Here is a 22,380-nt window from a genome sequence, read left to right as displayed (position 1 = left end):
GCTTATTTACCCGGATAGGTAGGTGGCCAACTGTGATGCTATACGCACGCATATACATGTATGCTCACAATAGCTGATTGCTGATTGTTATAAATCATGGCCCCCAAGCAGATGCACTTGGCTGGAATAGGCCGTGAGGTCTGAGACATGCTTAAGGAACGCGCGCTTTTTGCTGTGCTGCTAGCCCAAGCATGGTGATATGAGTAGAAATAATAGGAAGCAGAGCGTGAATTGTTGAGGGTTTATTGCGAAAAAATTGTGTCTTGCTGGTCATGCTTCCAACGTCTATGCGTGAATCACCTTGAAGGCTTGTCAGTCGAAAGCCACGCATGGAAGAATGTCTAACGTTAATTTGGGCGCTCATGCTACATTGGAGGTTATCCAGGGCGGGAATTGGTTGGAGAAGCCACCCAACAAACCGAAAGCTTAACCAAATCGTACAGTTACAGTTGCCAAGCGCACAATAATGGAAGCTCTTTTCACACCGACTCCCAATATCATACCTCGGCGATTCAATAGGGTAACTAATTACCCAGGTAGGCAGCTCTCACTCTTCATTTGATGATTCATGACGGAAGGCTCACGCGATCCCCAGCAACCCCAGCCTTTAGAGCGCATCAGCCACCGAGTCATGCCTCATCTGGCGAATCACGGGCCGCTCCTGCCCCAGGAACTAATGACGCAGGTGACCTGGAACGCCCGCCACCAAGCTTGTGCAGTACTGGAGGTAGGTACCGTAACCGTCCTCCGAGCTCCCGCCGCCGCCTGAGTCGTTACGACGACATCACCATACCTTACGTTTATTACCGTCATTTAGCTTTGTCTCTCTCCGCTCGGCGCGCGTCTTCGGAGTTTGTTTAGACCGACCTCGTCTTTCACTTCCTACTTCTTCAACCGCATGCCTACGATTGCTTCTGCAGCATCTTATACCCTGTCGTCGCACTCTCGTTGCATCATCTAGTCGATCAAGAGATATCCACATCGATACCCGATCGCGACCGACCAGGCCGACCGACCCCATCTTCCGCTCGGTCACCGCCGCGCGCGGCCCCGTCATCTCGAGATGCATCAACGCATCCTCCCCCAGCTCGGAGCTGCCACCGGCCTCTTGGTTGGGCTGGGCCTCGCTGAGCCATATACTCCGAAACACGAAGCTGGACGTTGCGCGTTCCGCGGCCATTGCGGCAAGCAGAGTCTCTTTGGCAAAGAGCTCCCATGCGTCGACAACGATGTAGCTAAAGACCCCGAAGAAGAGCTTCGCAATGAGCTTGTTGAGCTCTGCGGCGAGAAATGGAGGACTGGACCTGTATGCTGTAGCCTGGAACAAGTGAGCACAACCTCATCTCGATACCGAGTCGTCATGCTAACATCGCACTTAGGTCCAATCACTCAAGTCCGAACTCGGCACACCAGCCACCATCGTCGGATCCTGTCCCGCGTGCAAAGAAAACTTCTTCAACCTATTCTGTACCTTTACCTGCTCTCCCGATCAATCATTGTTCATCAATGTTACCGACTCGGCCGAAAAGAACGGCAAACATCTCGTGACGGAGCTCGACCAGCTCGTGTCCGAGGAATATGGCTCTGGCTTCTATGACAGCTGCAAGGAGGTCAAGTTTGGCGGCGCCAACAGTAGGGCCATGGACTTGATTGGCGGTGGTGCCAAGAACTATACCCAGATGCTCAAGTTCCTTGGTGACAAGAAGCCTTTTGTTGGCTCTCCCTTCCAGATCAACTACCCCACAGAGTACAGCGACCCAGAAATGCACCCTTTGGATATGAAGCCAAAGAAGTGCAACGACGAAGACCCCGCCTATCGCTGCGTCTGCGTTGACTGCCCCGAGGTGTGCCCAGAGCTCCCAGCTGTTAAGGACTCCAAGTCTTGTCACGTGGGCCTCCTGCCTTGTCTATCATTCGCATCCATCTTTATCTACAGCGTCCTTTTGTTTGCTCTGATTGCGTCGGTCTTTGGCCATGTCGCTTGGAAGAGGTATGCGCAACGGCAAGTTGAGAGGACGCGTTTGTTGCATGAATCCTCGCATAGCGACGACGAGGATGAGGGCGGTCCGGTTCAGACGGAGGCTATGCGCGACCGTCCGACTAAGCGTTACTGGGTTAATGACAAATGCGACAAGGCATTTTACCAGCTTGGTCACGCTGCGGCTCGCTTCCCAGGCCTTAGTATTGGACTCAGCCTGCTCGTTGTGGCCATCCTTAGTGCTGGGTTATTCCGCTTCGATCTCGAGAGGGAGCCTGCTCGACTCTGGGTCAGCCCATCGTCTGCTGCCGCTCAGGAGAAGGCCTACTTCGATTCCAACTTTGGCCCCTTCTATCGGGCCGAAAAGGTGTTCCTGGTCAACGATACCAAACCCTCCGGACCCGGCCCTGTCCTCAGCTATGAGACTCTCAAGTGGTGGATGGATGTTGAAAAGAGCATCGAGAAGCTCGAAAGCCCTACATATGGCAAGTTCCTGAAGGACCTGTGCTACAAGCCCACTGGAAATGCCTGCGTTGTTCAATCTCCTACAGCCTACTGGTATTCCAAGGGTGGATTTGACCAGAAGCACTGGGAGGATGATCTTCGATCATGTGCCAAGACTCCTGTGGATTGCCGACCAGAGTTTGGACAGCCCATTGAACCCGACATGATCTTTGGTGGCTACGACGATGACGTGTTGGACGCCCGAGCCATCACCGTTACTTGGGTGGTCAACAACGCTCAAGAAGGAACCGATGCTCTCGCACGCGCCGTGGACTGGGAGAATGCCCTGCGTGACCGACTTCTTGAAGTTCAGGAGGAGGCCAACGAGCGAGGCCTCCGTCTGTCCTTCAACACCGAGATCAGCTTGGAGCAGGAGCTTAACAAGTCAACCAACACAGACGCCAAGATCGTCGTCATCAGTTACATTGTCATGTTTGTCTACGCTTGCATGGCGCTGGGCACTCCTCTCAAGCACGTCTTTAGAAACCCCGCTGTCCTCCTGGTCGAGTCCAAGATCACGCTTGGTCTTGTTGGCATTATCATTGTCCTCATGTCGATTGCAGCATCTATTGGATTCTTTTCGTGGGTCGGCCTCAAGGCGACCCTCATTATCGTTGAGGTCATCCCCTTCATCGTCCTTGCTGTGGGAGTTGACAACATCTTCCTGATTGTTCATGAGCTCGAGAGAGTCAACGTCAGCTTCCCTGATCAGATGGTGGAGGAACGAGTCGCCAGAGCTCTCGGTCGCATGGGTCCTTCTATTCTGTTCTCTGCTCTCACCGAAACAGTGGCCTTCGCGCTTGGAACAGCCGTGGGCATGCCGGCGGTCAGAAACTTTGCCGCATACGCTGCTGGTGCAGTTTTGGTCAACGCTCTGCTTCAGATGACCATGTTTGTCTCGTTCCTGTCACTTAACCAGATGCGGGTTGAGGACCACCGTTGCGAGTTGTGGCCATGTTGGCAGATCACTAAGGCTAGGATCCATCTCAATGGTGGTAACGGCTTTGCGCAAGGGGCTAGCCGTGGTTCTGATATGGCCGAGGAGAGTTTGCTCCAGGTCTTCATCAAGAACACATATGCCCCTCGACTTCTCGGAAAGAAGGTCAAGCTTGTTGTTGTTACCATCTTCCTTGGTCTGTTCGCGGCTGGACTGGCTCTTTTGCCACAGATCCAGCTTGGCCTTGACCAGCGAGTCGCCATTCCTGACGGTTCTTATCTGATCCCCTATTTCAATGACCTCTATGACTACCTCGAGACAGGTCCTCCTGTGTACTTTGTGACGCGTGGAGTGGATATCACCAAGCGTGAGCAGCAACAAGAGGTCTGCTCGAGGTTCACTACCTGCCAGAGTCTCTCTCTCACCAACACCCTCGAGCTTGAACGACAGAGATCCGACATTTCTTACATCTCTGCGCCAACTGCGAGCTGGATCGATGACTTCTTCCGTTGGCTGAACCCAATGTATGAGAAGTGCTGCGTGGAGCATGGTCAGACATGCTTCGCTGATCGCAAGCCAGCATGGAACACCACGCTCTATGGAATGCCCGAAGACGAAGAGTTTGTTCATTATCTCAAGAAGTTCCTGTCGAGCCCGACCAACGACGACTGCCCACTTGCTGGACAGGCACCATACGGTCAGGCTGTGGTCATCAACGAGGCGGGAGCGGTGACGGCCAGCCACTTCAGAACGGCTCACACCCCTCTGAGAAGTCAGAATGACTTTATTAGTGCCTACACTTCGGCACGCCGCATCGCTTCGGAGATTGGAGAGAGAACTGGCGCCGACGTGTTCCCGTACAGCGTCTTTTACATCTTCTTCGACCAGTACCTCAGCATTGTGTCCTTGACAGCGGGTCTCTTGTGTGCTGCGGTCGGCATTATCTTTGTCGTCGCATCTGTACTCCTGGGCTCGCTGCTCACGGCGCTAGTGGTCTCTCTCACAGTTGTGATGAGCGTCGTGGACATTATGGGCGCCATGGCCGTCTTTGGCGTGTCTCTCAATGCTGTTTCGCTGGTGAACCTCATCATCTGCGTTGGAATCTCGGTTGAGTTCTGCGCGCACATTGCTAGGGCGTTCATGTTCCCCTCACGAACGGTGATGGAGGGCAACAGCAATTCGTTCCGCGGGCGTGACGCCCGAGCCTGGACGGCCCTTGTTAATGTTGGTGGCTCTGTCTTTTCGGGCATCACTGTCACCAAGCTCCTGGGTGTGTGTGTTCTTGCCTTTACCCGGTCAAAGATCTTTGAGATCTACTACTTCCGAGTCTGGCTTGCTCTCGTCGTCTTCGCTGCTCTTCACGCCTTGGTCTTCCTTCCAGTCGCCCTCAGTATCGCTGGTGGTAAGGGATACGTTGACCCTGAAAGCGAGGGAACGGCAGCCCAAGACTTGACGGATAGAAGATGGCGAGCTATTAGGATTAACGACAATAGTGACTCAGATGATGAGTATTAGAACTACCGGCGATGGTCCGTACTCAGGTTGTTCGCACCTGGGGGAGCAGAAAGGCCAACGCGTGACGACGAGGAAGAGGGCTCAAATTCAAACAGCGCATTATCCACGATATTGGAAGAAGAGTCAGGAGGAGATCAAGATAACAGGGAGGGAAGAAGACATCAGGCGGAAGCATCAACAGCGTCAGCGAGGATCACACCGGAACCTGTCGTTACGGAGGGGACTCCTTTACTGGAGCCCTCTGGATCGAAGGGTGATGCGCGAAACTACGGCACAATGAAGATTTCACTACTCCCGCCCTGCGAAATGAGCAAGAGCCTGGATGGCTACTTGGCGCCCTTTGTGAATCAACGGTTCGGCCCGCCTCAAGGAACATTCAAAGGTCTACACGGCATCGGCTTTGGGAAGAGAAGGCTAGGCGCCCAGGTAACTCTGCAAGATTACCACAGAGCTCTCGTTGAACATCATGCTCTGGTGCTCAAACATAGGTTCCTCGTCAGGAGAAAGTCAGACTCGGAACTGCTCTCATATGCGCGGAGCCGAAATTTGACCGCGTTGGTGATGGGCCTTCAAGCTGGTGTTGAGCCTCAAGAGACAAAGTCTGTGGGCATTCACACTGGGGGCGGAGCTTCGACCAACAGGATCGAAGGAGCTGCATCTTGAAGCCAACATTTTGTATTGAAGGCATGACGGGACAGATTGGTGTGGCAATGATGTGTGTTGGAGATGATGAGTTAGTATGGTTTCAAGTATGGCGCTTTGGTTGGGAGATGGGAGTTTTTTTTCAATATTAGACAGCGACGGAAGCGACAAGCTTTGTAATTTTCTTTGATAGCGAATATCAAGGTGTTTTATTACTGGGCTTCTCGGTGTTGAGCTGTGATACTGGTTGTTCAGGGAGCAATGTTGAGATATGAGTGAACAAAGTTTCAATGTTGCCTGGGAAACACTCCGTCTAAGCCACCACCTTGTGCGGCTCCAGAAGTTAGGAGACTGTCACGGACGGTACATTCAAACTCTAGTTTCGAGAGACGAAAATACGTAGGCTCGGAGCGAATATCTTGACGTCGGAAGAATAGGAATCGACAGGCATCCTAGCCATGCCTGTATCAGAGATCTGTAGGGGGAAGTGGCCCTTTGGTTGGCGAGAGTTGACTGAGAAGAGCATCGCGATCCTGAACATGGACGACTTTTGGCGAACCAGTCCAGAGGACCTCAAGTCGCTCTAGCAGACTGCTAAGAAGACTGCCCACCAGAACAGGTAGCAGGTACGGGGGGTAAGGGAAGAGATGGAGCATAAGTTGAGTGACAGCTGTTTCTCCGCTGAAACCATATCAACGCCAGTCCTGTGAGCGCCAGGGAAAGCCAATCTACGCGTGATGGCTAAGGTATTTCAGTGGTCCTGAGAGAAAAAGATGATGATTGATCTCTAGGGCGATCCCACGGTCGACCCTGACCTGCAAACTACTGAAGATGACAGTGCTGCTGCTTTTGGAGGCGGCGATATCTGGACGGCTTCTGCTCCCACTGTCGGGTGATTACACGGCGGTTCACTGGTGGAATAGAAGCCAGAATGGAGTGAGAGAGGAAACCGATGCAGGTTCAGCAGCCTATGTCCTCGCGTTGCTCGCATTGATCGCAGTGCTCTTCCATTTGCTTCATGATGGCGTCACTCGTGAGCGCGTCGTCCTTGGACTCGATGCACAGGTGCCGATCTCTCTGGAGTTCCTTCAGTTTTATCCAGGTGTGGTGAATGGCTTCATATTTGTCGTATCAGCAGGCAAGTTCATGTGTCAAGTTCGCCCATCAACCAGGGCTATGAGTCACTTGAAGAATATGTAAAAGACCTCAAAAAAACCATGTCTGATTTAAAAAAGGATCAAGTGATGACCAGAACTCCCTAATCCCTATGCCCATGCCTGCATCCATGCCAGTGGTATCATCCCATACTCCCATTTAATCTTCTACCGCTTCAATTCATAATCTTTGGCTTGCATTGTCCAGCCATACCGGCCATGACTAGGCGCCCCATACCTCAGGTGGAAGCAGTGGTCGGTCGTTGGCTGGGACACTCTGTCCCGGAAGGGATGGTGGACGGCAGGGGCCGAGCGTACGGATGGATACTGTCATCCCAGCTGGGACTCCAGTACCCGCAGTACTCCGAGCTCCAAGCCTTTACCCTCTCTGCGATGGTCGAGTGGATGGTTGGCTGTCTGCTATTAGGATCAAGTGTTGAGTTGGTAGAGGGGGTCTTACAGGAGGCGAGAAGTAGGGACGGTCTTGAAGCCTTAGCTCCTTGAACTTGGCGAGGAGCGACAAGGAAAGTCGGTCCTCGAGACCGAGATTCTTGAGTTTGATCAGAACCTCTTCGTCAGACCCGTATGCCGAAGCTGCATTCTGGTGCTGTTGTCGTTGTTGTTGCTGCTCCTGGAGCGGCTGAGCAGTGCTCATCTCGGGGCGTCCTTCGGTCGACATGGTTGTTTGTTTGGATGAGGAGGAGAAGATGCGGCAAGCTGAAGTATGAGTGGAAACGGTAGCAAGAAGCTAAGGCCTGTGTCTTGGTTGTTGTTCTCGTGTGTTGATGAGACGATGATGCAGAGGAGGAGAGAAGAAGGGAAGAAGGGGAGAGAGAAGGTTGGTTTATATGGACGAAAGAGACCGAACGAAAGGCTAAACAGTGCCTTATTGTTCTGCTGAGGTTGTTATTGTAAACAAACTGAAGGAAAAGTGAGGTTTATCCTGATTGTACCTTTTTTTGACCGTGATTCATAGCCTCACATTCAACTCAAATTTACCCGTTTGGGACGTAGGCAGCGACCGTCACTACCAACACAGTGCAATTTTAACTTGACAGGAACTGCCAAGTACAGAAGCTTGAATAAAAAGACTAAATAGAAATAAAATATGTAGAGCTCTCGTTTGTATGCACATCATCTAAGCAGGAGGCAGAAACGACGCAAACAAACCCCCCTGGATCGCTGCGTACATGGTGATGAAGACGACGACACCGTAGCCCAGACTTGATCTCTTCTTGTCCATCAGGCATGAGGCTACCCACCAGTACCATGCTGGGTAGCCGGAAGATAGACGGCTGATGATCTGGACGTGGTAGTTGGTGATGGCTAGGACCGCGAGGAGAGTCTGCATGCCCGCCAGCGTGCGAACTAGAACTCGGCCCTGCGAGTCTGTAGCTCTGAGATTTAGGTTCGACTCGCTCATTAACTCGGTGCCAGACTTGACGAGCAGTGTGAGCATCGGGGCTGCGAGGAGGAAAAGGGGAATCTGGTTGGGAGTCCAGTACTTGAGGAAGCCAACGTCCCTGCCCAACAATTAGAAAGCTAAACAACAATAAGAGTATGAGAAACGTACCAGTATTCTTCTTGAACAAATGTGTAAATGCTCGGCATAAGACGCACACACCAAGGTCGCAGCTCCCCTTGCACGTTGCAATATCTCATCCATGCAATCACCTGCGGCGCAACAAACCCGACCGCGACGAGCAGACCTCCAATCACAGGCGCAACTAATCTCAAAACCTTTGAGATGCTGAAGCCGTTGGTGAGCGCCAAAAGGTTCCTGATAGCCTCAACGGCAAACAGGATGCCGCCAAAGAGCCCGTTGCTGCGAAACGTTGCCGCGATGCCGTACGCCAGGCCGGCTCCCACAACGGCGGCGTTTCGCTGGAGAGAGTCGGGACCGTTCTTGAAGCCAATGGCAAAGAGAAGGTTTCCAACAAACGAAAGACATGAAAACGTGCTCTCGGCGTACGGAGCTGACAAGAACAGTCCCGCTGGGGAGAAGATGTGCACAGCAGCCGCCAAGAACGCAAGCCTCCGGTTCCCAAAGAGAATGACGGTGAGTTGATACAGCGCCAACACAGCGACGAGATGCGAGACGTGAGAGACGGCAACGGCGATGGTAGCCTCCAAGGCATCAACGCCCAAAAGATGCCTCACACCACGCACAACGACCGGCAACCCAACACCAAAAGCCCACTCCTGCTCATAAACCTTTCCAACATGTGCATCATGCATAAAATACAAAGCATCCCACCTCGTCAGCCGCGCAGCGAGGGAGGCGTGCCTAGGCGTGTCGTTGTGCACAGCCTCGAAAAACAGCGACGTCGACGTGTCGTAGTCTGGGCCGACGGACGCGCCGACGGCTATGGAGAGGAGGAGGGCCTTCCAGCCGGTGAAGGCGGCTGTTAGGGTGAGAATCGGGTGCGTGGCATGGTCGAGGAGGTTCATTTTGAGCGTGTTGATGAGGTTGGAGGGTTTACGTGGGGTTTTTGACACGTCGCGGGTGAGATGGTGGTTTGTCTCGGCAGTGACTGGTCAACCATGAATAAGTCGATGTACATGTAGAAATTTGTAATAAATTGCAATTACAGTTATTTGTGCGTATTTGGTGTTTTCTTGTGTAACAATCGTTACATGTCGTGGTTTTGCTGCATTAGTCCTCTCATAGTAGGTTCGTGGTGCTGACCTATAAGCGCTGGACCTCTCATTATCCAACCTGGCTCATACAAACTTTCATCACGAATTGCTTCAACATACAAATTCCACGAGCAGGCATCATACCGTAGCAAGAATCTTAACAGGATAAGATAAAGTATATAATAGTTACTCTTGTTCCAAAATTACATCGAAAATGTATGCTAATGCATCACTAGAGGCTTCACTTTGGCCCATATCGCCTTGATCAGCCATGTCATCGAGCGGCGACACACCACAAATCAACCCCTCGCGTCTTCAGCCAGGCCAATTCCCATTTCCAATAGTCCTCCAACCGGTCTCATCCCACAACCTCACAATCATTATCCTCCATGGCCGAGGCTTCAACGCCCAAAAGTTCCACGGTCCCCTCCTCTCCTCCATCTCGACAGCACCCTCAACCACCCTCCGAGACTCCCTCCCCCACGCCCGCCTCGTCTTCCCTACAGCGCCACTCGCACGAGCGACAAAGTACCGTCGGTCTCTCATCCATCAGTGGTACGAGGGCACCGGCGATTGGGAGCCTGAGGCGCGCGGCGAGATGCGTCCCAGCGTGGAGCATATCCATGGGATGCTAAGAGATGAGATCGAGAAGCTGGGGGGTGACTCTCGAAAAGTCGCGTTAATGGGGTTTAGTCAGGGCGGCGCCATGACCTTGGTAAGTTCGTTGCTCTGGGACGGAGCCCCGTTGGGTGCTGTTGTGGTCATGAGCGGCTTTATGCCATTGGCTGATGCCATGATGGACATATTGGACGAGGACACCAAGTCTGAGGGATCAGAAGATGATTTATTCGAAAGAGACACCGAGGAAGAAGAAACGACGCCGATACAGCGTGCCATTGACGAGCTACGACAAGAAGCTGAACTTGATCCTGCACCACCAGCAAATTCTTACCCCTTCTTGTCTACCCCTGTATTCATGGGCCATGGTCAAAAGGATCAAGACGTGGAATGCCAGCATGGTCGACGAGCTGTAGAGCTTCTGGAGCGAATGGGAGTACCTGTCGAGTTCAATACCTACCAAGGTCTGGCTCATTGGTACAACTCAGACATGTTGCAGGATATAGTCCAGTTTCTCGATAAGCACTTGGGACTGTAAATGTGCGCATACTTTCAGGGCAATTAAAAAGCAGGAATCTTTAATAACTCATAACATCATGTCATTTTCTCCTATGGAGTATTCTAAATCACAAGCGGCATCCCGCATTTTTCAACCACACTTAAATCTTCTCACCATCGAGGATAACCCTAGCTTCCTCAGAAGTCCACCAACTCACACCCTTCTCACCAGGGTAGAGATACCGATCCATGCTCTCGGGCTTCATCTCGACACTGTAACCCGGTTCCGTGGGGGTGGTGTAGTATCCGTCCTTGATCACCGAAGGATGGAGGAAGTGCTCGTGAAGGTGGTCCACGTACTCGAGCACAGACAGCTTGCCAGAGACGACGACGTAGTCGATGGTGCTCAGGTGCTGAGTGTACTCGGGAAGACCGACACCGCCAGAGTGAGGCACGATGGGCACTCCGAACTTCTTGGCCATGAGAAGCACGGCCAACACCTCGTTGACACCACCCATGCGGCAGGCGTCGATCTGGCACACGTCAATGGCACCAGTCTGGAGAAGCTGTTTGAAGATGACACGGTTCTGGCACATCTCTCCTGTGGCGACACCAATGCCGTAAGGCTTGAGTGCCTCCCGCACAGCCTTGTGGCCGAGGACATCATCAGGAGAAGTAGGCTCCTCGATGAACCACGGCTTGAAGTCGGCGAGCTGCTTCATGTAGTCGATAGCCTCGGGGACAGACCACACCTGGTTGGCGTCGGTCATGAGCACGTTGCCCTTGTCATAACCAATGACCTCACGAGCAATGCCCAGACGCTTGCGGTCTCGCTCAATGTCACCACCGACCTTGACCTTGAAGTGACGGTATCCCGCGTTGAGAGTCTCCTGGAGAAGAGACTTCATCTTGTCCTCGCCGTAACCCAGCCAGCCAGCACTGGTCGTGTAGGCAGGCACAGCTCTGCTGTTGAGCGCCTCCTCCAGACGCTGAGGCTTGGTGGCCTCCTGCTCCTTGAGCATCGCCACGGCCTCCTCAGGGGTGATAGCATCGGTTATGTAACGGAAGTCGATGCAGCTGACAAACTCCTCGGGGCTCATGTCGGCCACGATGCGCCAGACGGGCTTGTTGAGGGTCTTGGCCCACAGATCCCAGACGGCGTTGACGACGGCGCCGAGGGCGAGGTGGATGACACCCTTCTCAGGACCGATCCATCGAAGCTGGCTGTCGTTGACGAGGTAGCGCCATGTCTTGCCCCAGTTTGACACGAGGGAGGAGAGGGTCTTGCCCTTGAGGCGCTCGGCGACGTGGTTGATGGCTGCGCAGACAATGTCGTTTCCGCGGCCGATGGTGAAGGTCTGGGAGAGTCAGCTATGCCAAGTATGGCTGAGAGTCCATCAGTTACTGACCATTCCATGACCGGTGTATTGTGAGTCGGTCTCGAGAATGCAGTAGGCGGATGAGTAGTTGCCAGCGGCGTTCATGGCATCTGAGCCAGTTCCGTCGAGGGACGTGGGAAACCGAACATCGCGGGTCTTCCAGCCGGTAATGGTGATCTCAGCCATGATTGCTATTCTCTCGAGTCGTAGTTGTATTTGTTACGAAGGTAAAGAGGTCGAGGTGAAGCTCAGTGACGAAGCATGAGCTAAGGTGGGGTGAGCTCCGAACGCGGGGGAGGGGTTGAGCTGTGGTCAGAGAGCTGCAGCAGCAAGATATTGGACCAAGTATCACGATAGAAAGGTCGAGATGAGAGCTGAGAGACGATAATATGTTCAATTGAGCCAGGTAGACCCCAAAGCTGGGCGCGTCATGCTTTATACCCTCCCCTCCGTCTTCATCCCCAGAGCTCATGAGACGGCGCATCGTCTACATGTGGAGAAGGGCAGCATCTAGATGCCATGACGGAGTGTTTTCTGGCCTCTGATTGATGGATAAATCAGTTTCCGCCCATTGAACCCCCATGGGATGAGCTGCTAAGATCAGTCTGTCATGAGTAGAGATGGGGCGGTTACCGGCAAGCTCTCGCTGTTCGGAGAGGCAAAGGACCTCAGGGTTGGCTGGTGAGGCTTGGAGAGCGGCACTGAGATGCCGGGGTTGGGGGTGGCTTTGGGGGATGATGTTAGTGTTGTAACGGAAGGAACTTGGAAAATGACTGAGAACTGCGCCAATTAGGCGCAATGACCCGACGGTGCAAGTATCTGAGATGACGGCGCAATGCCTCAAACCCCCGCAGCTGTCCCGCCGCCCCCGCGCATAGATGCTGTCCCCATTTGGTAGCATCACGTTCCCCCCGCGGGAGGAGTTAGATCCGCAATCGGATATCCAGAGAGCCCAGGTTCGGAAAAGTGATTGGACCAAAGGCAAGGCTGAGTTTGAAGAATGTGGTTGCGTCGAGAACCCGTCTGTTGCCGTCTTGCGCATTTGATGCATGGTACTGTAACCCCACCAAGAATTGGGAGGAGTTGCCCCTCATTTCATCTGGCCCTGAGGAGGGGCAGAACAGTGTTGAATTAGAGTGCCGCACAGTTAACCAGCACTGTAGCTGCGTCTTTCTTGAGCCGAGGTATCAGCCAGTGGCTTTCGTCCGTCGACCAGTAACATGGCCAAGGTTTCTCAGCAGGGAATTGATGACTCCAAACATTGCTTTTTCATGATTTTGTTGCTGTAACAGTTGTTTATTTATTGACAATAAAGCGTTGAAGAAATCAAGACGTCGAAGAATGCACGTGCCGATGAAAGCTTTGATCGGGACCTGACATCTAACCCTCCAACTCAACCTCGACATGGACGCCTCCTCATCAGAGACCACACAAAAGACCTGACCACCACACCAGAGGCCGGCCAACACCGACGCGTCAAATCTCGAAAGAGAAAGAGACGAGACGATGGAAGGAAAGGAATGGATCCCTTCCCTCGCCTCGCGGACACGTCGGCTGAGGGTGGGTGACGTTTGGTGGGCTGCTTGCTTGCTTTTTAACTGTTCATCTCAAGGGTCCTCCCAGGTCCCGCTGTTGCACATGACATCAGCCAACCCAACCCGACCTACAGACACGTCCACCAACCCAACCCACGCGACGCGCACAAAAAAAAAGAGCCTGGCCAGGCCGAGGAGGGATCAAGTCAGGAAACTAAACAATCTTTAGTGTGGACGGGCTAGAGTGCATCGGCCTCGGACTGATGGACTAGTCCTCACCGCCAAGGCAGGGTGTCATTCTGTGCCTTTTCATCAAATTCTGGAACAAGGACCACCCCTCACTACCTTTCGTGATGCTCAGACTCTGACTCTTACCCGGACTTGAGCGTCGCGTTACCCGCCGATTCTTGATTGATTCTTGATTTTCTCAACAGACCAACATCAAGTTCAGCACCGCCGATCTAGTGCTCGATCGGGCAGAGCGCACTTGGGCACCCCGGTCTTGCTAGGTCTTGAAAGTTGCAACTTGGCGACGCATCCCTGTCCGTCAACGCTTCTCCAGCCACCAAGATGGTGGGAAACCACTGGGGCTCTCGTAGCCCTTGACCCATGACGTGGGTATTTCGTCCTCCTCGTGGTTGCGTCGATTGGGCTTCCCACGGCACCGACGCGCCTCTACCTGCAGGCCAAAGCCACTATCCAGCTGGTGCCCGCTTCTCGGGTGACGGGCCCATCGATGGAGGATGGAAGCGGTAAGGGCTCTGCAATTACCGAGTACTCAACACTCGGCCCTGCCCTGCGGGACGCTGTGGTGCCCTGGCTTGTCTGTCCTGCACTGTACGGCATGGATACATAACAGTCGCAAGCGACCCGTTCTTGTTTTTGCTGCACCTTGCTTTTTCCCTCCCGTCATAAACTCCTTGGTCCTCAGTTCCTGTTTGATTCTCATGGCTGCAATACCCGAGTGTCTCGTCAACTTGATCAACGTCGATTCATCTACTCGGCCACAACCAACACACAACAACTCTTACCCACCAAGGACCTCCTCAACCACGATCCATTGCTATCACCTCGCCTCACACCCAATGCGATATAGCTGAAACCGAACTGTCAGCGAATTTTAGAATTACACACAACAACCATGGAGAACACTCTCACCAGGAGCCAGAGCTTGAAGCCCCCGAGGCGCAAGCTTCAAAAATCGGATCCCAGACTCAAGTCGAAGCGTGGCTCTACAGAGTCCGGCCACAGCCTCGACGGTTCCTTGTACTCGCCAACGCATCGCCGTGTTTCGAACGGCGCTCCCGACCTGAGCGATGCCAAGTGGAATCACTACCTTCGCCCCGAGACCGTGGTTGACCCATGGTTCTCAGAGCCGGAAATGCCGCCCGAGCCGCGGGGATTCTTCAGAGAGCCGAGAGTATCGCGGGCTTCCTCTCAGCGCCAAATCCCCGAATTTTCGCACCTCACAATCCAGGACCCAGAGAGGCGGCCCTCGCTTGATAATTCGTCGATTTCTTCGCCAGCATCATCAGCCTCAACTACATCCACCATGCGACGACAAGCCAAGACGCCCGTCTTCAAGATTGGACAGCTGGAGCAACATGCCCTGGCACGGAAGGGATTGGATGTGCCGGAAAAGACAACCAGTGTCGACCTCATCGCTGATCAGTATCGGGAGCTCCTTGAATCGAGGGACGGCTACTCCGAGCATTCATTCGGCCACTCTTCCTTCGACAACCACTCATTCGACCATCACTTTGAAGAGCCCGGTCTAATGCCGCACGATACTCTTCAAGTACCTCGCAGCGATCCGTGGAGATTAAGCCCATCATCTTCACGCACCAACTCGCCTGCTCCGATAGCCCCCCTTCGCCAGTCGAAACTACGGACTCCATCTGCCGCCACTCGAGACACCAACCTGGCGGCATTTGAGGGGGATACTATTTACTTCAAGCCTTACTCGTTCTCTCCCCCGCCTTCTCCCGACCAGACTCCCCAGTACCGATCAGCAACCCCCTCGGGTCACTCATTCCAGGAGAATGTCAGCCTGCAGATCGCTCTCGATCTGCTCACCAGAGAGCTCTCCTCCGTTGTCGCAGGTCGGCCGCAGCACAATGGCCGCGACACGGCAGCGCTGCAGGTCTGGGTCATGATCGAAGCGTACGAGAGGCTACGAGATCAGGTCACGAGAATCGAATCACCAAACGGACGGTGCGAGAAGGTCGGGGCCATGTTTGACTGTTGGTTGGCTGCTCTGTACTCGATCCATTCCTCACTGACGGGCGGGACACTGCCGAACCCGCAAGAGTATGCAGGGCTAGAGGAGGAGGTGGATTAGGTCTTGAGACATTGGGCTCATGTGATGCGGTGCCTTGATGGATTAACGTGCTTGGCGTATTTTGGAAAGACGGGGTTGGCGTTTCTGTGTTTTGGGTGTGGTCAATGGGTTGGGAACTGGCGGGGGAACATGAAGCGGTCTGGACGGAAACGGCTGCATATGGGATCGGATCGGATTGGATACTGGATACCTAGTTTAGATACCTAGAGGGAATTTCTTTCTCGAGCAATTTGATATTTGACATTTACACGCATCTGCCGATCGTATCGTCCTGTCCTCGAGATCAGTGGTGCCGTTACGGTGGAGAAGAGAGGACGCTGGGCACTGCCACATCCTTCGATTTATCGGACGATGAGACACACAAGAATGAGGGATAAAAATAGGGCTATCGTGATCATCCAGTCTCAAAGAGATCGGCTGCATCCGATGTCAAAAAAAAGAACGATTGTCGTTCCATGTAGATGAGGGCTTTAACTGCAGATGAATGTGACCCTGCATGGTTTGGGCCGCGCTTTGATGCTTGAAAGCCTTGGGGCGGGTCTAGATCTGATGTTTTTTCTTCGCCTTGATCTTATCATGGTCCCCTTGTTTGTTGACCCATGTCTCGTTTTGCCATGACGTAGAGGTGTTGTTGGCGAACAGTTGGTTGCGCGTGTTGAAGTCGAGTTGAGAGCCAATACTGCTTCTTGTGTAGATTTCAAGATTTCCACAGATTATGATGATGGTCAGATATGATTTATGAATATTATCTAGAGTAGTTTAGGTTGAATATCTTGTAACACATCCATTGCCTTGTCCATTGTTTAATGGTCATCCTGGACGCCCCACTCTAGCTCAACCTCGACCCTTCAACTCCGTGAATTTCGTAGAGTCAACAAGGCACCTCAAGCGCGAATGCAAGGCACCACCAGCTCACCAGCCTTGTCGCAAAAACTGTAGAGGATCGATAGCCATGGATGACGACTATGGAGCAGACGAGGAGCTTCTGGCCGCCATGGCCGCCGCAGATCCAACCCCCATCCCGCGCAGGCCCATCCAGCAGCCCACGCCGAGCAAGATCCAGCAGCCTACGCCGCAGCGCCTCGACAAGGCGCCTCCGTCTGCTTCAGGTGCTGGAAAGGTCGTCCAGCCTACACCGCAGGCTCTACCGCAGAAGCAGTCCGGCTCGACCATCCTCGTGTCTCCGCGCCAAAGGGGGAATCCCGTCTTGACCAGCGTTCGATCGATGCCGTGGGAGTACAGCGATATCCCGGCCGACTTTGTCTTGGGGCTGGGCACTTGTGCTCTATTTCTGAGGTGAGTCTTTGATCGTTTGCGAGTGGGATCATGCTAACAGGCCATTGCGCGACAGTCTTAAATACCATCGCCTCCATCCCGAGTACATCTACACCCGAATCCGCAACCTCCAGGGCAAATACAACCTCCGCGTCCTCCTCACCATGGTCGACATTCCAAACCACGAAGCATCGCTAAAGGAGCTCTCCAAGACATCTCTCGTCAACAACGTCACCCTTATTCTATGCTGGTCCGCCGCCGAGGCCGCACGCTACCTCGAATTATACAAGAGCTACGAGAACGCCTCCTTTGGCGCCATCCGTGGTCAGCAACCCTCGAGCTATGGCGAAAAGCTTGTCGAGTTTGTCACCGTCCCGAGGAGTCTGAACAAATCTGATGCGGTCGCCCTCGTGAGCAACTTTGGTAGTCTGAAGAACGCTGTCAACGCGGATGCCGAGCAGCTCGGCATGCTCAACGGCTGGGGCGGTATTAAGGTCAAGAGGTGGACATCAGCAGTCGGAGATCCCTTCAGAGTCAAGAAGGCAGCTAAAAGGGGTGCGAAAGCTACACAGCGCTCCTCCAAGCTAGATCAGGCCGTTCCGCTTTCACGTGTGCCTCTTCGAGAAATGTCTTCGGCCGGACCGTCAACAGCAAAGGACACGCCGACTTTGGCAGAGCCAGCAGTAAAACAGTTTCAGTTTATGGATAATACAGACGATGAGGATGAGGAGGAGGCGATGCTTGCAGCTGCCATTGAGGCGTCTAAGAAGACAGCCCAGGCGGATGAGGCTAAGCGGACGAGCCAAGCAGATAAGGAAGACCAGCTTGATGGGGGTGTTGCCGCTGCATTGGCAAGGCTACGGGAGAGCGGCTGATGACGCAGCTCCTTTCGTCCGTTTTAAAACTTGGGCGTGACAGTGGTCTTAACGGAATTTCCATCCACCACTTGCTGGGCTGCTCATTTTTGCCTGATGCAGCAGGGCCTGATTATGGGCATATCCTATTCCAGCCTGCTGTCATGGGCATGGAATTTCCAAAACAATGCCCCCCGAATAATGGTCTTTTCAAAGCCATGGAGACTACAGAGGGGACGTATGTCTCAACGGTCATTGTACACACAGATGACCGTGCCAAAACCTTGCTGGTCAAGGTCTTGGAGGGTTGAGCCCTGTCAAGTGACCACATTGTTGAACCGAAAGTCTACCATCATTCACGCGGGTACTTGCACAATACTTGTTGCAAAGCGAGGCCATCTAGGCTCTGTACGTAATGGGTGGTACACAACTGGCCGTTCCTGACAAGACAGAACTCGCCCCGAAACTCCAAATAATGCACAGTTGGAGGGAGGAAGTGTCACTTGTGTGAAAACAGTGAACAACTTGGCCAGAATAGGTGATAGGTATATGATCGTTTCAAGGGCTGAGGGAGATGAAATTAACTAATCATATATAAATTCAGAAGAACATTTAGCTCATATCTTCATTTAATGATTATTCTCTCCGTCGATAGGATTCCATGTAAAGCGCAAGTCAATGAAGGTATTCCCATCAATGGCCGACCCATGGGAAGGGCCGATTTCCAGAGACTTCTCAACTCAAACCATATGGCAACCAGCAGGTGTAAGAGAAGGGTGACCACGATCAAACACACTTTGTGCATTTGCAGCCTTGACATAAAATCTGTCCTTACCATCCGTCTTGGGCTCCTCCTCGTGCACCTTTGGTCTTCTCTCCCCTTCGTTGCCTCCCATCCACCCACCATCGAAGTGTTCAATATGCTCCTCTTTCGAGTGCTCCCCGCCATTCTGGGCCTCGCGGACTGCGCCTACGCCCTCATTCCCAAACCCCCTAACTACGAGGGGGAGAATTATAATTATGATTTGACTTACCAGCCGCCGCTAAAGATCTTGGAGGAGCCTCAGTACAGAGACGACTCCGAGAAAACTGATGCCATCGCCGAGGCCTTCCGACACTCATGGCGCGGTTACTACACCTACGCCTTTCCAAAGGATACCTTGAACCCGTTGAGTGGTACATTTGAGAATGATTTGTGAGTAGCGCGACCCATAATGCTGATAAAAGCTAATACTGCTTGATAGGAGTGGATTTGGTAGTACGGCTATCGAGTCGCTAACCACAGCCATCATCATGGGCGAAAAGACCATCATGGATCGCATCATGTGGTTCATCGGCAGTGCAACTTTTACCGTCACCAAGCTGGTTGCCGAGGAAGTCAACGTCTACGAGGCGACTATTCGACTTATTGGCTCAATGGTCTCGGGTTCGTCCACCGCAACTTTGCTTCCTAATACGATGTCCGCTTACATGTTGGCATAGCTTACGACCTCCTAAACGGCCCCTATCGAAAACATGCCTCAACAAAGTCTAGCCTGAACGCCCTCTTGGACCAGGCAGTCATCCTAACAGATGTTTTAAAGGTCGCATTTGGCTCGGACACAAGAATCCCTGCCGGGGGTGTCCTCTTGACGCCCATGGTACAGAGGTCAGGGCGTCTAGAGACGACCCTGGGAGCAGCTGGCGGTATGGGCGTAGAGCTGGATGGCATCCACCACCGATCCGGTCTCAAGAAGCTCTGGAAGAACTTTGTCAACGGCTTCAAGGCACTCATCGGGCAGCCCATCCTACACGACAAGACTATCCCGGGCTTGTTCCCGGACATGGTCAACACCAAGCAGGGTGGGTTCTTCAGCAAACAAGGAGGTTACACGAAGAACACGGCCCCCTTTTACCACGGTATGATAAAGCTGCGCAACATGGACTCGAGGCGGTATAACCGGACGGCGGAGCTGTGGGTCGAGTCGGTCGAGGATATTATGAAGCATCTCACTTCACATCCCATGAACCATCGGAATTTGACCTTTTTGGCTGGCTTCCAGGATGCACAGCATATACCCAGGGCAGAGTTGAGTACGAAACTCCCCGATAACACTCTTCCTCCGATCAAGCTGACAGGAACGATAGCAAGCTGCTCTGCCGGCGCCATGTTCATCCTCGGCGGTGCCACCCTCAGGAGGCAGCGCTACATCGACTTTGGCCTCAGAATCGCCGAGACGTGCTGGACTGTGGCCAGCAGCATGCCCTCAGGTCTTCCCCCTCGCGCGTTCAAATGGATCGACGCCGAGCTCACAGCCGGCACGAGGCGCAACCCCCTCCCGCCGGTTCACTTTGAGGCATTCGCCAACGAAACGGGTTTCTGGCCGACGCAACGCTCCTACACTCTCGATTCAGACCTCTTTGAGACCATGTACTACGCGTACCGCATGACGGGGGATATCAAGTGGCAAGACCGCGCATGGGACATGTTTGTGAACATCAACTCAACATGCCACGTCTCAAACGGCTTCGTAGGCATAAACGACGTAACAGTGAAAGACGGATACGACCTACAAGGTGCCCCAGTCCAGGATAAGGACCAGTGGATCAACAAGATGGAGGGCGAGTGGATGTCGCGGACGCTCAAGTACCTGTACCTCACGTTCGCGCCCAACGGGCCCTGGCAGCTGCAGTGGGACGGCGACGGGGCGTTTGTCTTTTCGCACGGCGGCCATCTGATCCAGAAGCCCCTGTGGAGGAGCCTGGACGCCTTTGGGCACAGGAGGCATCCGTGGTTGCCGGACTGGGATGAGGTTGATCTCAAGGTTACAGGTGGCTATCAAGGCACGGAGCATGAGGGTTGAGTGACACCTTTTTGATAGGATTTTTTGTGGTTTTGGGTGCAGTTTTAATGTTTTATTGTTTTAGTTTAGACATCCAGAGTTCAAAGTTGTTCTCTTTATGTAAAAGGTGTCTAAAGAGTAGGCCAAGGCCGTTGTTTGGGGACATAGACAGAACTAGTAACACATGATAACTATCTATGACGGGCGTGGAAGAGAATCCACCAAATCGTTTCGCCAATTTATGTTTGGTTCATCCCATATTTGTAGTGAAATCGTCTGCGGCTTAGATAGCCTAGCTATCCAGCACCTTATTGAAGAGGACAAGGCTCGTCTCACATGGACAAAGAACTAAGCAACGTTGTAGCAAATAAAACAAGTGGAAACACTTAGATCCCCCAGCAACTATGTTACCTTTGCAATACTGACGGCAAATGGGGCCATCCAGTTTGAATGACAGGTAGTCTTCTGTGTTCTTCAATCACATTGACATTAATTCATTTAGATAACGTAACCACCAAATTTTTGTTTAATTATCGAGTAGAGTTTCTTACTAACATATATGTCGTCCCATCATCAAGTTCATGACACAAACTCATCCCATCTAAGAACCACCCTCACGCTTAGCATATTCCTCCTCCATAGCCTCCTCGTAAAGGCGATCAGCTTCCTTCTCCTCTTCAGTCTTGGGCCTTGTCACGCCAGCGCCCGTGTTGGCTCCCGCGCCGGTAGCGACCTGCTCGGTCTGAGTCTCTTGCTGCGGGGTCTGGTCCTTGGTTGTGGACTCGGAGAAGGTGGGGAGACCCATGATTATTGAGTAACTGGTTTTGTGGTGTTTGGCGTGTTTTGACTGGTTTTCGAGATAGAATTCGATTAAAAAAGGGCGCTTTGTTGATGGAAAGTAGAGTTGCTGTTCAAGCGCCGTTGTGAGGACTTCTCCTCTTATACCTCAATGTGGCAAAGCCGAGGTTCTGTGGCGAGTGAGGGTACGTCACCTAACCCAAGTGTGGCTGGAGCTGCCAGGTAGCTTTGCTCCGAGTTGACATTTGCCACTTGCTTGATCCAAGGTCCGTTAAACTGTAGACATTCACTTGGAAGATGATGCAGTGTTTTTCGTCTTGTAAGAGGCAACCAATATGAAACAAGGTTCTGTCGAGACTACAGTATCCAGCACGGCAGTGGCTGCGAACAACGTGATTTGCTAACCGGCCTTGTCTGCAACATGATGATATCGCCTTATTACTCCTGAAGGGTTGGTTAAGAAGGTACCCTGATTTCTTAATTTCGTCTCAGCAGAGATGTTCTAGACCACCTATGACGACAACGAGAAAAGCACCAGCAAGCGATAATGGATCCATTGTTCAATAGCATGGCGTCAACATGCACAAACATGAAAAGCCTTGGAGTTTGCCTAACCACAAACTATTCGCAATTGGCCAAACAAACTCACTGGAGGCCCTTTGAACGACACATGCCGTGATGACCTCATTCGAGCAGATGGCACAGCCACTCCCGGGTGGTTTAGCGGGGGGAACGGCATCTCCGCTGTGACTCTGCGGCGAGGCGGGAGGCTTTGATTGTGGCTTTGGTTCCCCGCTGCGGGAACACCACGACGCATATTTTTTTTCTGCTCCATACTGCTTGATACCCTGGATTCATTGGCAAGCCAAGGCAATCATCAAAGGGGACTT

The 22,380-nt window shown here is 52.8% G+C and overlaps 8 protein-coding genes and 1 pseudogene across 9 annotated transcripts, besides 1 other annotated feature; 5 read left to right on the top strand and 4 right to left on the bottom strand.

Moving 5' to 3' along the window:
- The first annotated feature begins 961 nt into the window (after positions 1-961).
- NCS57_00300900 lies at positions 962-4,934 on the top strand (annotated as a pseudogene). Its single transcript has 2 exons — positions 962-1,327; positions 1,380-4,934.
- Positions 962-4,934: a sequence feature.
- A 2,035-nt stretch (positions 4,935-6,969) lies between these two features.
- Positions 6,970-7,409, bottom strand: NCS57_00300800 (uncharacterized protein; the record flags this gene model as incomplete). The annotated part of the gene is made up of 2 exons (XM_053053025.1): positions 6,970-7,143; positions 7,191-7,409. 2 exons carry the CDS (start codon positions 7,407-7,409, stop codon positions 6,970-6,972), a joined length of 393 nt encoding a protein of 130 aa, XP_052918271.1.
- Positions 7,410-7,868: 459 nt separating this feature from the next.
- Positions 7,869-9,181, bottom strand: NCS57_00300700 (GPI mannosyltransferase 2; the record flags this gene model as incomplete). The annotated part of the gene is made up of 2 exons (XM_053053024.1): positions 7,869-8,253; positions 8,304-9,181. The coding sequence occupies 2 exons, from the start codon at positions 9,179-9,181 to the stop codon at positions 7,869-7,871; spliced, it is 1,263 nt and encodes a 420-aa protein (XP_052918270.1).
- A 460-nt stretch (positions 9,182-9,641) lies between these two features.
- Positions 9,642-10,526, top strand: NCS57_00300600 (uncharacterized protein; the record flags this gene model as incomplete). The annotated part of the gene is made up of 1 exon (XM_053053023.1): positions 9,642-10,526. The coding sequence occupies one exon, from the start codon at positions 9,642-9,644 to the stop codon at positions 10,524-10,526; it is 885 nt and encodes a 294-aa protein (XP_052918269.1).
- Positions 10,527-10,647: 121 nt separating this feature from the next.
- NCS57_00300500 (L-galactonate dehydratase) lies at positions 10,648-12,051 on the bottom strand (the record flags this gene model as incomplete). The annotated part of the gene is made up of 2 exons (XM_053053022.1): positions 10,648-11,844; positions 11,896-12,051. 2 exons carry the CDS (start codon positions 12,049-12,051, stop codon positions 10,648-10,650), a joined length of 1,353 nt encoding a protein of 450 aa, XP_052918268.1.
- A 2,490-nt stretch (positions 12,052-14,541) lies between these two features.
- On the top strand, positions 14,542-15,741 carry NCS57_00300400 (uncharacterized protein; the record flags this gene model as incomplete). Its single annotated transcript, XM_053053021.1, has 1 exon — positions 14,542-15,741. One exon carries the CDS (start codon positions 14,542-14,544, stop codon positions 15,739-15,741), a length of 1,200 nt encoding a protein of 399 aa, XP_052918267.1.
- A 952-nt stretch (positions 15,742-16,693) lies between these two features.
- NCS57_00300300 (uncharacterized protein) lies at positions 16,694-17,891 on the top strand (the record flags this gene model as incomplete). The annotated part of the gene is made up of 2 exons (XM_053053020.1): positions 16,694-17,037; positions 17,093-17,891. 2 exons carry the CDS (start codon positions 16,694-16,696, stop codon positions 17,889-17,891), a joined length of 1,143 nt encoding a protein of 380 aa, XP_052918266.1.
- An 899-nt stretch (positions 17,892-18,790) lies between these two features.
- Positions 18,791-20,713, top strand: NCS57_00300200 (Alpha-1,2-Mannosidase; the record flags this gene model as incomplete). Its single annotated transcript, XM_053053019.1, has 3 exons — positions 18,791-19,065; positions 19,115-19,296; positions 19,353-20,713. 3 exons carry the CDS (start codon positions 18,791-18,793, stop codon positions 20,711-20,713), a joined length of 1,818 nt encoding a protein of 605 aa, XP_052918265.1.
- A 580-nt stretch (positions 20,714-21,293) lies between these two features.
- NCS57_00300100 (uncharacterized protein) lies at positions 21,294-21,497 on the bottom strand (the record flags this gene model as incomplete). The annotated part of the gene is made up of 1 exon (XM_053053018.1): positions 21,294-21,497. One exon carries the CDS (start codon positions 21,495-21,497, stop codon positions 21,294-21,296), a length of 204 nt encoding a protein of 67 aa, XP_052918264.1.
- Positions 21,498-22,380: the final 883 nt, after the last annotated feature.

This window comes from Fusarium keratoplasticum, chromosome 2 (assembly GCF_025433545.1).
Source record: "Fusarium keratoplasticum isolate Fu6.1 chromosome 2, whole genome shotgun sequence".
Lineage (NCBI taxonomy): Eukaryota > Fungi > Ascomycota > Sordariomycetes > Hypocreales > Nectriaceae > Fusarium > Fusarium keratoplasticum.
This window is presented reverse-complemented; position numbering and strand designations above follow the sequence as displayed.